Source organism: Lactuca saligna, chromosome 9, assembly GCF_052625555.1.
Source record: "Lactuca saligna cultivar CGN05327 chromosome 9, ASM5262555v1, whole genome shotgun sequence".
Taxonomy (NCBI): domain Eukaryota; kingdom Viridiplantae; phylum Streptophyta; class Magnoliopsida; order Asterales; family Asteraceae; genus Lactuca; species Lactuca saligna.
In genome coordinates this window covers 12182814-12197580 of record NC_136425.1, presented here as the reverse complement: position 1 = coordinate 12197580, position 14767 = coordinate 12182814, and the positions used below count along the sequence as shown (strand labels likewise).

The following is a 14767-nucleotide window of genomic DNA, read 5'->3' as shown; positions in this document are numbered from 1 at the left end:
TGATTTTTTGTGTAACTTTTACATGTAAATTCTCAAAATTCAGGTTTTTATGACTTTTTGAAACTTATACTTCCTCTGCAAAAAGTCATTTCAAAAGAACTTTTCTATTATCCAAACATCTTTTGGATTTTAAAAAAAGTTAAAAGTCATTCTAAAAGCAATGTCAAACACCCACCAAGTAGGTCAACGTGTACTTCCTCTGCAAAGCTCTTAAAATTGCAAAAAATGGTATTTTTTTTTTACCTTGATTTGGAAAAGGTGCGTTGGAGATAAATGATTTAATTAGATTCGTTTTACAAATCAGGTAATAAGGACCAATTAAGGGGGTGTTTAGGATTGTTTTTGAACGTCAAAAGTCCTTTTTGTAGAATGATTTTTTTTGCAAAATGAGCTATTTAAAATATGTTTCGATTAAAAAAATGATTTTTCGTGTAACTTTTACCTGTAAAATCACAAAAAATCAGGTTTTTATGTTTTTTTGAAACCCATATTTCCTTTGCAAAAAGTCATTTTAAAAGAACTTTTCTATTACCCAAACATTTTTTTAGTTTTTTAAAAAAAATTAAAAATCATTCTAAAAGCAAATATCCAACCCCACTAAGCACGTCAATGTGTACATTGTTCAGGCAAGAAAAATACATTAGGATCAATCCTCCCTAATAAATGAAGGTTTTTTTTGTTACTTGTTAAATTCTTAAGAGTTTTGTCACATGTAATTTTGTAGGAGTTTTACAATTATTATTTTACACTTGTCATTTTTTGAAAATTTCCATTTTCTTATAATAAAATTACACAAATTTCTACCAAGTTTTATAAGAAAAGAAAATAATTATATTAATTTGATAATAAAATCTCATAAATGCTTTAAAGAATATTTGATTTCTTTTATAAATATTTTAAAAGATTATATTATGTTACCTAAAAATATTATTTTATAAAATATTTAATGTTTAAATATTGATATTAAATTTTTATTATCACATAGTTAAACTAGTTAAACTAATTTAAGTTCATTACTTTTACGCAAATCTATCCATAGGTCACCTGATATCACCAGTTATCACCAGTATCTCCAACACATAGACAGCTTTTCTACTGGGAAATTAGGTCAAACCGATTCGTCTAGATACATCTATTAGGTCAAACCGATTCGTCTAGATACATCTAATTGATCATCGTGTTGCAAAAGAACGCTCACAGTAACGCAATTTGTGATTGCTCGCTTAAAGCTATCGTAACATTTCCTCTCTTACACTCCTTACGACTTCTGTTGCTTTTGGTGGTGAAATTGAGATTTGTACTTTAAGGCACTATGAGTCATGATTGTGATTTCGTTTGCGAAATTAGAGTTTAAGGGATTATATGACTTATGTACCACTCAGAAATCGGACTGGTTTTTCTCAATTCTAAATAACAACAAGCATCATATTTGATTTTTCTGCAGGATTACGAAGTTAATTCTGAGTGCAAGACGATGCAGACACTTGGCGATCATAAGTTGCCCCACTTCTTTAATTATCCGCCCTACTTTACGTAATGACTTACTTTTTTCCAAGCTACGTTTATTGTTAAATTCACTCTAGCCATCTATATGGAGAATTATAAATCGCCTACTGTCCCTGTATTGTTATTGTTAGAAAAGATGTACCTTCTGAAGGTAGAAATAGTCAAAGATCTTTCAAAGACAAGTAGAACTATTATGCGTGCAATCCCAAATTGGATATTGAAAAAGCTACACTACAACTGATAAGATAACTGTTTATCGTAAAAAAATTATAAGTGTTTATTGCCTTCTTGAAGTTAATTGTATCCAGTAACTAGGTTTGAGCATTTTCTTGAGAATCCCTATTGACATGGTTTGGTCTCTGTTTGGGATCAGTTTTGTATTTACATTGCATCTTTCATCAGGTTGCAGCCTGTGAGAGAAACAAGAGAGAAGCAAATACAACTATGGAAGGAACTTATTCTTGATTATTGTCGAACACAAAAGATATTTATAATTGGATTGGAAGAAGACTTTCCCCTGTTCTCCAACCCTGCAATTGAAAGTAAGCACTCCCTTCTTTCACTTGTCAAATAGTCCTTGGAGGCATATTCGACTTTCCATACCGTTGTACTTCGTTTTATGTTCCAAATAAACTATTGTTCCATGGCTCATTTTTGCACGCTGTAGACTGTACTGTGTGTGTGTGTTTTTTTTGGTATCTTATTTGTGATTAGTATTGATGATTCTTATATATGATAAGTTGTCAAAATGTCATTGATGACTTCCTTAAAACCAAGAAAAAACCAAAGCTTCATTGTGTTCAATGTGGTAGTCTTAAACAAGATATCAACTTGATTCTTGAAATGATTTGACAAAATTGCTAAAATTAGATGAAATTATTTATGATTGATTTATTCAACTGTAGTGGTGAATAAGTTTTGAATGTGGTAGTGCAGGGTCTCTGAATCATGAAGCAAGAGAAGCTTTCCTGTCAGCCATAGTCTTGGATGGTTCGTGTCCATTTTACTTTCTTGATTTTCTTTATCCCTTTTTGTTAGGATTCCTAGTCACACATATTCAACAATAGTTTTTTTTTTCCTTTAAATTATAAATATAATATGTAAAACTAGTAAGAAATATAGGCTGTGTTTGTTACACGGGACAACAATGGACTGGACAAGCTTTCTAGGGCTATTTTCAATGATGCGGATGATAAGGGCATTTATGTCTTTTGCACATATGTTAGATTGAGAGTGAATCCTTGCCCCACCTTTTTTGGGTGGCACAAACTATCACCATTTTTGTCTCATTGACACCGGTCTCAGACTGCACAGTCTGAGGCATGTTAAACACAGTACCACCTGTTGTGTCATGTCATGTCCTGACTGTTTGAAATGGTAATATCCTAACAGGACGTGCAGAATGGATGGACAAGAGTCATAGGCAATGTCTTATCTTGTGGCATCGTATAAAAGATTGGGCTGACCTCATCATACGCTTTGTATGTACTATGCTATTCTTTTCATTTATCAGAGTAAGTGGATGTTTTTTTTAATGATTATCGATTTATTAGGTTAAGGAGAATGGATTAGAGGATAGTGTAATGACAATTGAGGAAATACGTTCAGGGATCGAGTCACGTGGAACAGGTAATTTCACTGACCATTTATTTTTGCAAAAAATAATTTAAAGACTATCTTACATCTTTGGTCCCTAATTATAGCTGATTTTTTCGACTTTGGTTCCAAAAAAATTTCTCTTGCAGTTTTGGTCCTTATTTGAGATCCTTGTAACATTTTTGGTCTTGTTCCCAAGTAAAGTAACTATTTTATTGGGACAAAATTGGCAAAAAGAATTAGCTATATTCAGGGACCAAAAATAGTCCTTTCACTTGGAACAGGGACCAAAAACGTTACAAGGACCTCAATACGGACCAAATTTGCATGATAAAACTTTTTGGGACCAAATTTTGCAAAAACCGGCTACATCTAGGGACAAAAAATGTAAATTTACTCGGATTAAAAAAAAATGAAATCAAATCAATCGCTCTAAAAAGATTTGAAACTATCTCAGATATCCATGGAATGGACCGAACTGTTCTAGTGAGGGCACTTAAACTTCTGGAAAACAAAGGAAAACTTGCAATCTTCAAGGGAACTTCAACAGATGATGAGGGCGTAAAATTTTCTGTTTGATTTGTACTTCAATCATTACATTTCTTTTTGCAACACTTATTATATGCTGGATTGGATCATCTTTGTGGTGGAAAAAAGATGACACAGTTATTGTATTTTGTTTTTTATATCGAGGCAAATTGTAGGAAACAGCTGACATGTTTTACTTTTTTTTACCAATGTAGGCAATGTATTTGTTTTTTTACCCTTAATAGCAATATACTTAACATTTATTTACACATAATCATAACACATGTTATGTTTCTTTGCCGATAATAGCAATAGCAGTACGTAAACCATAATAGCATCGTGATTATGTTTTGCGTTACATATAATAGCAACATACTTACATTTCTGTGATACATAAAAAAATGAAGTACATTTCTGTTAATATGGGTAAAAAAATATTAAGTAGGTAATAAGTAAAGTATGCTGTTTTTATATCGGTAAAAGAAAAAGCTAGTATGGGTAAAGAAATCAAATTACATGGCTTTTGCTTTTATACATTATGGTTGCTATTCCACATAATTTGCCTTTTATAATGGTAGAGAAGTTGGGTTTATTTTGTGGACAAAATGAAAATTGAGCTGCAATTTACCAAATGAAGCGGGTGTTCGGGTGGGGCCATATTGCCATAATAGCAAGTTGAGCTTGTGATAGATTTTGCTTGTTTGGCATAAAGTTTTTGCGAGGCCTTTGGATAATAGTAAGCGTCTAAAAAACTTATGTTTAGGTTTTCAAGCAATAAAAATAACTGTTATCGAAGATCTTGAATTCTATATTTGTCACAATATCTCTCTCTCTCTCTCGGTCTTATGTCACGTATCTAAATCTTGCTTTTATAAAACATATAGAATAAATGGTGGTAATGTAACCAATAAAGCATTCATCTTTAGCATAGAACTCATTAATAGTGACATTCCTATTGTCCTCTTGCAAAAATACCTTCACCCGCCTTTTAGCATAAATTTTGAATCAAATTCCAATTTACATAAAACCATTGAACTTGCAACAACTTGTGTCCCATCTCCATAAATCCATTATAGGGATTACTCATTGCATTGATAGTTGTACTATGAATTTATAATAGACCCTGAATATTCATTTTCTGTTTCTCTTTTTATTATTTGCTTATAATTGTGGAGAGTATTTTGAATTTTGATGCATAACTTGATAATGGACCCAAAATTTGCACTAAAGTTAACAAAAGCAATTTCTTTAAGACCAGGCTTGAGAGAATCTACAAGCTGCAAAGCCAATATCTCACAAGTTTTTTGAATTATGAGCTTCTATTTATATAACTAGTATAAAATGCTAAAGATTCAGATCATGACATTATATTCTACTTTAAGTGAGGAAGCAAGTGTATCTAATAAGTACATCACATTTGAATCTAACTTTTATGTACCCTTGCCAAAATCTTTATTATCCTTATTGAGATCAGATCAATAAACAATTGTCATCTTCCCTTTGATCTTGAAACCCATCAAATCCGATCGATAAAGCATAAAAACATGAGCTTTAATTAGAATGTTCCACCTTGATGATGATGAGAGAGAGCACGATTAGTTTTGAATGAGAGCAAAATAAAGAAAAGCAAAGAAACACATTTAGCACAAGAATCTGAGACTGTTCTTTTTGTTGCATGGGAAACAGAGCTTGGAATGCTAAAGTGAGATCTTCAAAGCGCATAAAGTATATGTTTTTTATAAGTTTGTCTAATTTTTTTTAATGCTTTTTCACTATTCTTCTTTCCGACTAGCCAAACACAAGGCCTATTTGGTGTTTTGCTGCTCATGTCTCTCTTTTCTTACTAACTAAGCAAAAGTAATAATACCAAAATACCCTTCATGATATTGCCACATGGGTATGCTGATGTGGCAAGATATATATAATGGAGTTGGAGACAATGGTTAATGGTTTGGTCTTTCATTAGTAGACAAAAGCAAAGAGGAAGGAAAAAGATGCTTAGCTTCTCAAGGGTACTGTTCCATTTTCCTTTATTCATCCTAGTCAGATTCTTTTACTTTCTTTATTCTGCTTATAGATTGAAGGCTGATGATTGGAATAAATCTGGAACTTCTTCTAGGCCACGTGGGTCCTACACCTCATTTACTCTCTCTCTATATATATAAATCCGGGTATTAGATGTACACATGTAAGACTAAGCTATCAGTCTTACTTGTTTCCTTCTTGTTTTAAAGGAAACACACTCTCTCTCTCTCTCTTACCACTTATCTCGTTTACATATGAACTATGATTCCTGGTAGTCATAAGCTATTCATATTTGTTACCTGCATTGGGATATTAGCAGTTGAACCATATACGGTTTCTGGCATCAGAAGTGTAGGGATTGAACTAAGATTCACAAAACAAGACCATGGATTAGTGATGAATCATCGCATGCTTAAGGCAGTGATTGACATGGATGATCCTAAAAGAAATCCATCATCTGAGGAAGCTGTAAACAAGAAATTCAGTTGTTGTCAATCAAGCAAAAGAACAGTAAGGAAAGGGTCAGACCCCATCCACAATCGAGCTTGATGTTTTGAAGACAGCTTAGGGAAGAGATTGATTATGTGAAGATGGAAGAAGTTGAAAACAGAAGGTCATGTGAATCTATAAATGTTATTTCTATTTTGTTTTATGAGGTTTTACTACTTAGCATTGTGCATAATCAGTTTTTATTTTTATTTTTTTGGAATTAAGAGAAGTGCTTTATAAATCAAGTTGCGTTTTGATGTTGAGAGTTTTAAATACACAAAGCTATAAACACTTACAATCGCTATGTGGCTTAGTTGAAACAAATTGGATATTGTAAAACTGGAGAAGATATACACAACGTATCACACAGCCATCAACATTAACACAAGAAAAAACTATACAAGTAGCTGAAAAATGATTTGACTAGGTATGTTTTTTTGTTTTTTAAAGAAACAAAAATCCATCAACATGAAGAATAATAATAATTATAATTAAAGCTTGTAATCTAATTTGATGGGATAGCTGCATCAAGAGCATCAACTGTGTTGTTTTGCTGTGACCAGAGTTGTGAATATCTACCACCATTTGACAACAGAGCTTCATGAGCACCCTGCTCCACCACCCTCCCGTTCTCCAGCACAATAATCTGAATCAAACAAATATTTAGCCCACGATAACATAAGAAAATGTTTTTTTTTTTATTTTTTTATTTTTAGAATTAAAAAATAAAAAGAGGAAGGGGAAGGGGGTTGCCTGGTCGCACTGCATTGCAGTTGTAAGCCTATGAGCAACAAAGACTGCTGTTCGGTTATTGGCAAGTGACCTCAATGCTGTCAGTATCTCTGCTTCTGTTGTGCTATCCAGAGCACTTGTTGCTTCATCACACAGCCTGTGTCAATCAAACAGAAATGTTATTATGATAATAAAATCATTTACAGTTACAGTTGAAAAGCAATGGAGACTTACAAAATAGGAGGAGCTTTCAGGAAGGCACGAGCCAGAGCCACTCTTTGTTTCTCACCCCCACTAAGCTGTTAACAATTAAGAATATGAAAAACAACACATTATTTGTGTATTAAAATATCCACTCATCATAGTTTAATATGGTTGTTACCTTGAGACCACGTTCACCAACTAGAGTGGAGTATTTTTGGGGGAAGTTCATAATAGTGTCATGAATTGCTGCTTTTCGAGCAGCATCATACACCTGCATTAAGTCAATTGGTCAGTCAAAAATCAAAATGAAGCTCCCGTTTTAATACATACTATTAAGTGATGTCACAAAGGAACAACCTCTTCAGGTGTAGCTGAAAGATGGCCATAATGGATGTTGTGAAAAATTGTATCGTTGAATAATACCTGTGCTCAAAGAAACAAAGACAAGGGTGCTTCAATCTCACTTAAAGACTTAAAAGAGAAATGTAAATAACTTAACAACTCAAAACTTGAATAAATAAGTCAAAAAAAATAATAATAATAAAAACGTGATCGGTGATGTTTCTTGAACTTACCGTATCCTGCGGGACCACGCCGATATATTTTCTAAGGCTTTCGAGCGTAACTTTTCGTACATCTTGACCATCTACCCTCACCTGTCATATATATAGGAAAGTCTTATACTTTAGATATTATACCACCTAGTAAGTAGTAAGTTAGGTGTGACTAAATCCTTTGACAAAGGAATGGAATTATTTATTCCATTGAATTAAGAAGAAAAAAACTCTATGCATGATGGAATGGGATAGACCACTTTGAAGAAATGCGACTTGATGCAAAAAAATAATCACTTACCGTGCCAGAATTGGTGTCAAAGAACCTGAATATCATCCTAAGGACAGTTGATTTCCCTGCACATTTATATATAAGAAACGTGACTTTGATGCAAAAAAAAATTCAATATATATGATTTTGAAGCCTAATTGTACTACAATCACTAAATACATTTACATTTACTTTTAAAAAAAAGAGATGAGAAAGTTTACCACTGCCACTAGTTCCAACAATAGCCACACTTTTCCCAGATGGAACCACAAAAGATATCCCATCAAGAATCTTTCTTTCTGGTAGATAACTAAAATAACCACACCAGACCACATATCAGCAACTTAAATCCAAAAATAATTACCTTTTATCAATCATTACTTATTACCTGAAATGAACATCTTCAAATTCAATGCTACCTCCTCCTAACTTTAAAGCCTTTGCATCATCTGCATTTCCCACTTCCGCCTTCTCCTGTACATTCAAAAATATATATATATATATATATATATATATATATATATATATAATATATTCTTCTTTACTGACATATTTATCACATAGGCTCCGGTTTATATGAAATATAGGAAAAGTACATTGCTGTTTCTTGCATATATAAAATAACAATAAAACACTTCAATCTATGGAAGTACCTCAAGCAGCTGAAACATGGATTTCATGTCAACAAGACTCTGCACAGTTTCACGATACACACTTCCAAGGAAATTCAGAGGAAGAGAGAGTTGGAATAAGAGCCCATTCACCATAACCTGTGCATAATCCCCATAGTTTATAGTTTGTAACACCACTTCATAAATTATATTTGTCAGAATTATATGAGACTCAAAAAGGTATAATACCAGATCACCAACAGTCATTTGACCATTCAATATGCCATTTGAAGTCAACACCATAGCAGCTGAAAGAGCAGTACTGAATACTAAACTTTGACCAAAGTTTAAAATAGCAAGACTACGTTGTGTCTTCAAGGCAGCATCTTCATACCCTGAGGTAAACATTATAAAACTTAATTTTTTACCCTTTCCACATACATAAATCTGTGTAAGGAGAGTAGCAAAAAAACTACTTACTCTTTAAATACTTATCATACTCATCAGCTTCAAACTGCTCATTGTTGAAATACTTCACAGTCTAAAGGAGAAAAAAAAAGTTGTAAGATAAAGAAAAAATAACGAAAGGTAAATTGTGATCTTACATATTATATTTGCACAAGAACTCCTCACCTCATAATTTATAAGAGAATCGATTGCCCTTGTGCTTGCATCATTATCAGCTTTGTTCATTATCTTCCTAAATTTAGTCCTCCACTAGAAAATTAAAATATAGAAAAGTGCATATAAGTAACATATTCTTCTCTCAACTTTCTTTAGAGCTTAAAAGGCAATCTTATATTAAAAAAAGGCATACTTGTGTTATAGTCAAAGTAAAGGCAACGTATGCAGCAACAGACAAAGATGTAATCAATGCAAACACTGATCCAAATTTGTACGCGAGAATACCTCCTACCATAACAATCTGAAAACACATGTTAGAGTATTTTCACCATTTTAACTATTTTCTATAGTGATTAAACCATTATTACATAGATAAAGAAAGGTTACCTCTAATACAGTTGGAACAACATTGAATACCATGGCTGAAAGGATGAAATTAATAGCTCGGCTACCACGATCAATAATTCGATTTAAAGCCCCAGTTTCTCGACTGCAAACAAAAATATCAATAAGAAACAAATCCACTAACAGGATTTTGAATTAATGTTACATTTATGGTTTTTATAATATACCTTAGATGATATCGTAGATCAAGTTCATGCAAATGTGCAAATACTTTCCTTGAAACTGATCTAATGGTCCGAAGTGCCACCTTTGAAAACACTGCAGTTCTCAATTCTGGAGCAAAACATAGCAACATACATTCATAGTTTGTTTTATTATTAGATATAATTTTTTAGATATATATAAATGTGAAGACAAGCATAAGCAATTACTTCATAGTGAAGTACCGTTGAAAGCAGAAGCCCCTGTTCTTGCTATACCATAACCAATCAACACAGCTGCAGGACTCACGAAAACAGCTAAAGCTGTTGGATTAGAAGCTGCAAACTCTGCAACTGAACTAGGATTCCCTGTTGCTGTTGTTAACCAATCAACAGCTAGCTTGAACAAGAATGGAACTTGAACATTCATTACCTGAAACAAAATGGGTATGGGTCAAAAAAAGGTAAACTTTTGGGTCGGGTCAATAGGGCATGGATAGACCCGCCAGCATGGCCCTGAGCACTCACCTTGGCACCAACCAAGAAACCTAAGGCAGTGAGTACTCGCAGCTTGAACTCCAAGTTATCTTTCATCCATAAGATTTTTGCAAGTGTACTAAGAATCTTGGTGTTACTAATTTCATCCCCTTTTGTAACAAGATTCTTTTCATCATCTTCCTTTTTCTGCTTTGTTCCTTGTTCTCCGCTTGATGTTGTTAATGAAGCAAACCCATTTGGCACTGAACCCTGCTAATTACAATTATGTAAATTAGTAGCAAATTAAAACATGACTCACTTTGTAACATAAAAGTGCAACTTTCTTTTGCAGAAATAAGTGTTTTATCTCAATATTAATCATCAGAAAACTAATTTAACTACAAAAAAGCTATGATACATTCGATTTTCATCAAACGCCATGACCAACCAACATTTTAATAACCTCCTGCCCAAGAAATTCTTTATAATCAATATCAAACGTAAGCGCACAAACTTACAGGTTTTTTCGGGGGAATAGAGGAGAAATCCGAGACAAACGCAGTTAACTGTCTGAAAAAGCGCGTAGAGTTCCTTGAACCACCCCATGAATTTGGCGGTTGGATGGCAAGCTGTCTGACTAAAACACGATTACTGAAACTGTGTGAACCACTAATGAAAGTTTGTGGGAGGAGTGAACGAGAAACGCTACTACTACTACAGCTGTGGCTCGAACCCATCATCATCTTGTTGGTTGTAGTCCGAAGAATGAGTTCACGAGCCCTAATGCACCTTGTGGCCATCGTTGATTGCATATTTGTTCAATATAATGGAGCTGGCATTGGATTGAAAATTCGTTGACTACGATGTGAACACGTCGTTGGATTTAAAAAATGGGTAGAACCCTAAATGGGTGTAGGAAAAGAGTAGTCAGCAAATTGAATTCGTGGCGGCGAGATCACCGGCGGGGACTTCAAAGGGTTTGTTTGAAGTATGCAATATTCAATCCGTTGAAGAAATGGACAAACTGAGATTGCTAAAAGGTAAAATTAAAATGATAGGATACCGTAATTTCGAGCATTTTTATTTTGGTCAAATAATACAAAAAATAATTAATTTGAATAATAAAATATATTGAAAATGTGTTTGGTATTTTATTTATCAGATCTTATGCATAATTAAAATGGATAATGTTATAAAAAGTCTTAAGCTTCGCAGAAGATGTCGGTTTTACCTTTCGATAAATTTTGGTTTGTTTATGCTGCAAATTTGTCATTTTTTTTTTTGTTGATTTTGCCTTTTTTATCTATAATAACAGGTTTCCAGGTTACCGCGAAAAAACCCTTAAGTTTCCAAATATTTTGAACCGTTAAAATTTAAAATATATATATATATATATATATATATATATATATATATATATATATATATATATATATATATATATATATTCGATATTTGATAAAACTAAATAGTTTTAAAAATTTTAAATGTCAAAAGTTTATATCAAACTAATATAAGTTTTACCGGACTTATATTATGAAACCAAAAATTGAAACATATTTTTAGCTTTATGTACGATAAATTTTATATTTGTTCGATATAAACTTTTTATATTTAAATTTTAAAAAAAGTTATCTAGTTTTTTCAAAATTTGAGTATATTCCTTAATTAATATTTATACTTTTCAAAGTAAAATTAAAAACGTTTGTTAGTTAATAATTAACTTTGATAAAATAGTTAAACATATGAATAATATGACATTAATTAAATTCAGTTAATTATTTTAAAAAGAAAATAAAAATATTTTATATGTTTAAAGGTTTGTATTTCAAAAATAACAATGTATCATATTTTTCATAAAAATAAATATATTTATATAATAAATTAGACAAATACATTTATATTTTATATGTTTAAAATGTTTATGTTTTTGTTTTAGAAATAATAACTTATACAACTATATTTATTTTTAGAAAAAAAAATATAATAATATTATTATTTCTGAAATACAAAACTTTTAAACATATAAAATATTTTCATTCTCTTTTAAAAAAAAATGCATGGAAATTATGTCACCATATAGTGACTATGATCACCTCCAAAATCGCTTTAGGAGTGAAGGATATATACAACAACTCCAAAAAATATGATACATTATTATTTCTGTAATACGAACCTTTTAAACATAAAAATATTTTTTTCCTTTAAAAAATTAATTGAACTTAAGTATCATATTATTCATATGTTTAACTATTTTAGCATAGTTAATTATTAGCTAATAGATGTTTTTAATATTACTTTGAAAAGTTTAAGTATGAATTAAGGAATATATTCAAATTTCGATAAAACTATATAACTTTTTTAAAATTTAAAAATAAAAATTTTATACCGAACCAATATAAAATTTATTGTACGTAAAACTAAAAATATGTTTCAAATTTTTGTTTAATAATATAAATCCAGTAAAACTTATATTAGTCTGATATAAACTTTTGACATTTAAATTTTTAAAAATTATTTAGTTTTATCATATATATATATATATATATATATATATATATATATATATATATATATATATATATATATATATATATATATATATAGTTTTATGTTTATCATTTTAAGGGTTTTTTTGCAAAATATTTGGAAACTTAAGGTTTTTTGGCAAAAAATAATTCACGGTAACCTGAAAACCTATTATTACAGGTAAAAGAGCAAAACCGACAAAAAAATGATAAGTTTGCAGCATAAACAAACTAAAAATCTGTCAAAGGGTAAAAACAACATTTTCTGTCAAACTTAAGGGTTTTTATGACATTATCCCTAATTAAAAAGAAACTAATAGAACGTTGATCAATTATATAATATGATAATAAGAACAATAAGTTGATTCAAACATTAAAAACTGATAATTGCTGACTTCACAGACAACATAACCAGCTCTAAAAAGAGCATCCATAGGCCCTAAACAAAACTCCATATCACATTCAACAACAAAAACAACACAAGTTTGCATCTTTTAAAACAAATGGCCAAACCCGAAAGTCAGCAATGATAAGTGCATTGAGCATGACCAGCATTAGAACACATCCAAAATCATATTATACACCGATAGAAGTTCAAAAAAAGTCTAAACAGTAACAATAACAATAACAATAACAGAATCACAGAACCTAAACAAGCTCAATATATGCCATGGGTGCATTATCCCCTCTCCTAGGCAGAGTTCTTATAATTCTTGTATACCCTCCATTTCTTTCACCATACCTTTCAGGGACCTCTGCAAACAACGCATGCACGATTTGCTTTTCATAGATAAAGCCAAGAGCTTGTCTTCTTTTATGAAGTGAACCTTCTTTAGCCAAAGTGATCATCTTGTCCACATACTTTCTCACAGCACTGGCCCTTGCCCTTGTGGTTTTGATCCGCCCGTGCTTTAGAAGTTGAGTGGTTAGGCCACGAAGGAGTGCTTTGCGTTGGTCAGGTGGCCGATTCAGCTTCGGGACCCGCCTTCCATGTCTCATGGCAGACACACGGCCACCATTGTCAATAATGGTGAAGTTATGCTCAAAACCATTGTTTCCTGATACCAAATTTGAACAAGATTATAGCAAGGCTAAACAAAGTTATGGTCAAAACCATTGGTTCATGCTAAAGATTTACATTCATGGTATGGAGATGATTGTTTGTGAAGAAAACATTCTCCAGACTCTGCTTTTGCCTAATTTGATGCAAATGTGGAATCTTTTTAGGGTAAGGTTTATCAGCAAACTGATAACCTAAAACTTGCTTCCAATGTTCGACAATCATATTACTGTTTAAGACTATGATCAGCCCTTACTGTGTCCTTTATTCGATAAAACCTAGAATTTCTTCCTACTGTAACATCCTTCTAAGACCAAAATTATATCCATCAAATCAATCAAACTTATGTAAGCAAACAAGGTTAAAACCAGCCTAAATTTGCACAAAATTATCAGTAATAACCAAATGCACAGCAGAAAATACATCAAACCGACACCATATTCTACATTATAGCACAGAAGAACAGACAGTCGAATATATTATACGCTTTACCTGAAGAAGTGAGATTCAGAAGTGGATGGAGAGGGGCGAGACCAAGGAAAGATCCAAAAACAGGCTTCGAATTAGGTTTAGACCGCGTAAACGTTGGGGGCCGAAATGAACAGCGAACTGAAGAATGGGGATTTGAAGAAATCGAACAAGAAATCGAAGGGAGTGACGATTTCAGAGACGACATGCTCCATGTAGTTGTGGCGCTGGCCATCTTTTTGCTTCGATTATGGCCCGAGGAGGGGGCGTTCACTCTGCAATTGTAGCTATGAATTTGTTGGTGATGGTGAAGATGGTGTTTTGTAATGGATAACTGGATATCTTTTCCCCATCCATTTTTATAATCTAACCCCTGAATTTCAAACATATTCTATATAGACCCCGATATCAATAAATTCTTTTCATTTGGTGTTTACAAAGACGTATCTCAAATTCTCAATACATATAAAACCAAGACAATTGAAAAAATGATGTGGTGAGTTCCTAACATTTAAAAAAACAGAAATTAAATATTCTCTTATGTTTTAT

General features: G+C 32.1%; 4 protein-coding genes across 7 annotated transcripts; 2 read left to right on the top strand and 2 right to left on the bottom strand.

Annotated features, from left to right (window-relative positions):
* The first annotated feature begins 1039 nt into the window (after positions 1-1039).
* VPS25 (E2F/DP family winged-helix DNA-binding domain-containing protein) lies at positions 1040-3865 on the top strand. 3 transcript variants are annotated; one of them, XM_078976102.1, is made up of 8 exons: positions 1089-1107; positions 1140-1234; positions 1445-1533; positions 1909-2048; positions 2443-2496; positions 2899-2987; positions 3060-3135; positions 3560-3865. In XM_078976102.1, exons 3-8 carry the CDS (start codon positions 1475-1477, stop codon positions 3679-3681), a joined length of 540 nt encoding a protein of 179 aa, XP_078832228.1. In that variant the 5' UTR covers positions 1089-1107; positions 1140-1234; positions 1445-1474; the 3' UTR covers positions 3682-3865. The 3 variants fall into 3 exon arrangements, with proteins under 3 accessions (XP_078832227.1, XP_078832228.1, XP_078832229.1); XM_078976101.1 differs by having other exon boundaries at positions 1040-1234; XM_078976103.1 differs by lacking the exons at positions 1089-1107; positions 1140-1234 and having other exon boundaries at positions 1241-1533.
* A 2051-nt stretch (positions 3866-5916) lies between these two features.
* Positions 5917-6204, top strand: CLE45 (CLAVATA3/ESR-RELATED 45). The gene has a single exon (XM_078974448.1). The coding sequence runs from the start codon at positions 5917-5919 to the stop codon at positions 6202-6204; it is 288 nt and encodes a 95-aa protein (XP_078830574.1).
* A 291-nt stretch (positions 6205-6495) lies between these two features.
* LOC145015162 (ABC transporter B family member 25, mitochondrial-like) lies at positions 6496-11180 on the bottom strand. 2 transcript variants are annotated; one of them, XM_078973610.1, is made up of 19 exons: positions 10681-11180; positions 10214-10435; positions 9932-10118; positions 9713-9818; positions 9528-9630; positions 9334-9441; positions 9150-9233; positions 8997-9057; positions 8766-8911; positions 8559-8675; positions 8294-8379; positions 8127-8215; positions 7936-7991; positions 7656-7736; positions 7438-7503; positions 7259-7351; positions 7111-7175; positions 6898-7033; positions 6496-6790 (listed from the first exon to the last, which is right to left on the bottom strand). In XM_078973610.1, the coding sequence occupies exons 1-19, from the start codon at positions 10972-10974 to the stop codon at positions 6650-6652; spliced, it is 2241 nt and encodes a 746-aa protein (XP_078829736.1). In that variant the 5' UTR covers positions 10975-11180; the 3' UTR covers positions 6496-6649. The 2 variants fall into 2 exon arrangements, with proteins under 2 accessions (XP_078829736.1, XP_078829737.1); XM_078973611.1 differs by having other exon boundaries at positions 10214-10432.
* A 2030-nt stretch (positions 11181-13210) lies between these two features.
* On the bottom strand, positions 13211-14534 carry LOC145017225 (Ribosomal protein L17 family protein). The gene is made up of 2 exons (XM_078975287.1): positions 14243-14534; positions 13211-13748 (listed from the first exon to the last, which is right to left on the bottom strand). The coding sequence occupies exons 1-2, from the start codon at positions 14451-14453 to the stop codon at positions 13339-13341; spliced, it is 621 nt and encodes a 206-aa protein (XP_078831413.1). The 5' UTR covers positions 14454-14534; the 3' UTR covers positions 13211-13338.
* Between the last annotated feature and the right edge of the window lie 233 nt (positions 14535-14767).

Bases quoted from the DNA above. Each gene is read 5' to 3' on its own strand.
- CLE45 (XM_078974448.1), top strand. From the start codon at position 5,917: ATGATTCCTGGTAGTCATAAGCTATTCATATTTGTTACCTGCATTGGG.
- LOC145015162 (XM_078973610.1), bottom strand. From the start codon at position 10,974: ATGCAATCAACGATGGCCACAAGGTGCATTAGGGCTCGTGAACTCATT. The intron at 10,119-10,213 runs GTGAGTGCTCAG...ATTTTGTTTCAG, and splicing joins GTTTCTTGGTTGGTGCCAAG to GTAATGAATGTTCAAGTTCC. The intron at 9,631-9,712 runs GTATATTATAAA...TTTTGTTTGCAG, and splicing joins GATCTACGATATCATCTAAG to TCGAGAAACTGGGGCTTTAA.
- VPS25 (XM_078976101.1), top strand. From the start codon at position 1,475: ATGCAGACACTTGGCGATCATAAGTTGCCCCACTTCTTTAATTATCCG. The intron at 1,534-1,908 runs GTAATGACTTAC...ATCTTTCATCAG, and splicing joins AATTATCCGCCCTACTTTAC to GTTGCAGCCTGTGAGAGAAA. The intron at 2,497-2,898 runs GTTCGTGTCCAT...ATATCCTAACAG, and splicing joins GTCAGCCATAGTCTTGGATG to GACGTGCAGAATGGATGGAC.
- LOC145017225 (XM_078975287.1), bottom strand. From the start codon at position 14,453: ATGGCCAGCGCCACAACTACATGGAGCATGTCGTCTCTGAAATCGTCA. The intron at 13,749-14,242 runs GTAAAGCGTATA...ATTTGGTATCAG, and splicing joins TCTGAATCTCACTTCTTCAG to GAAACAATGGTTTTGAGCAT.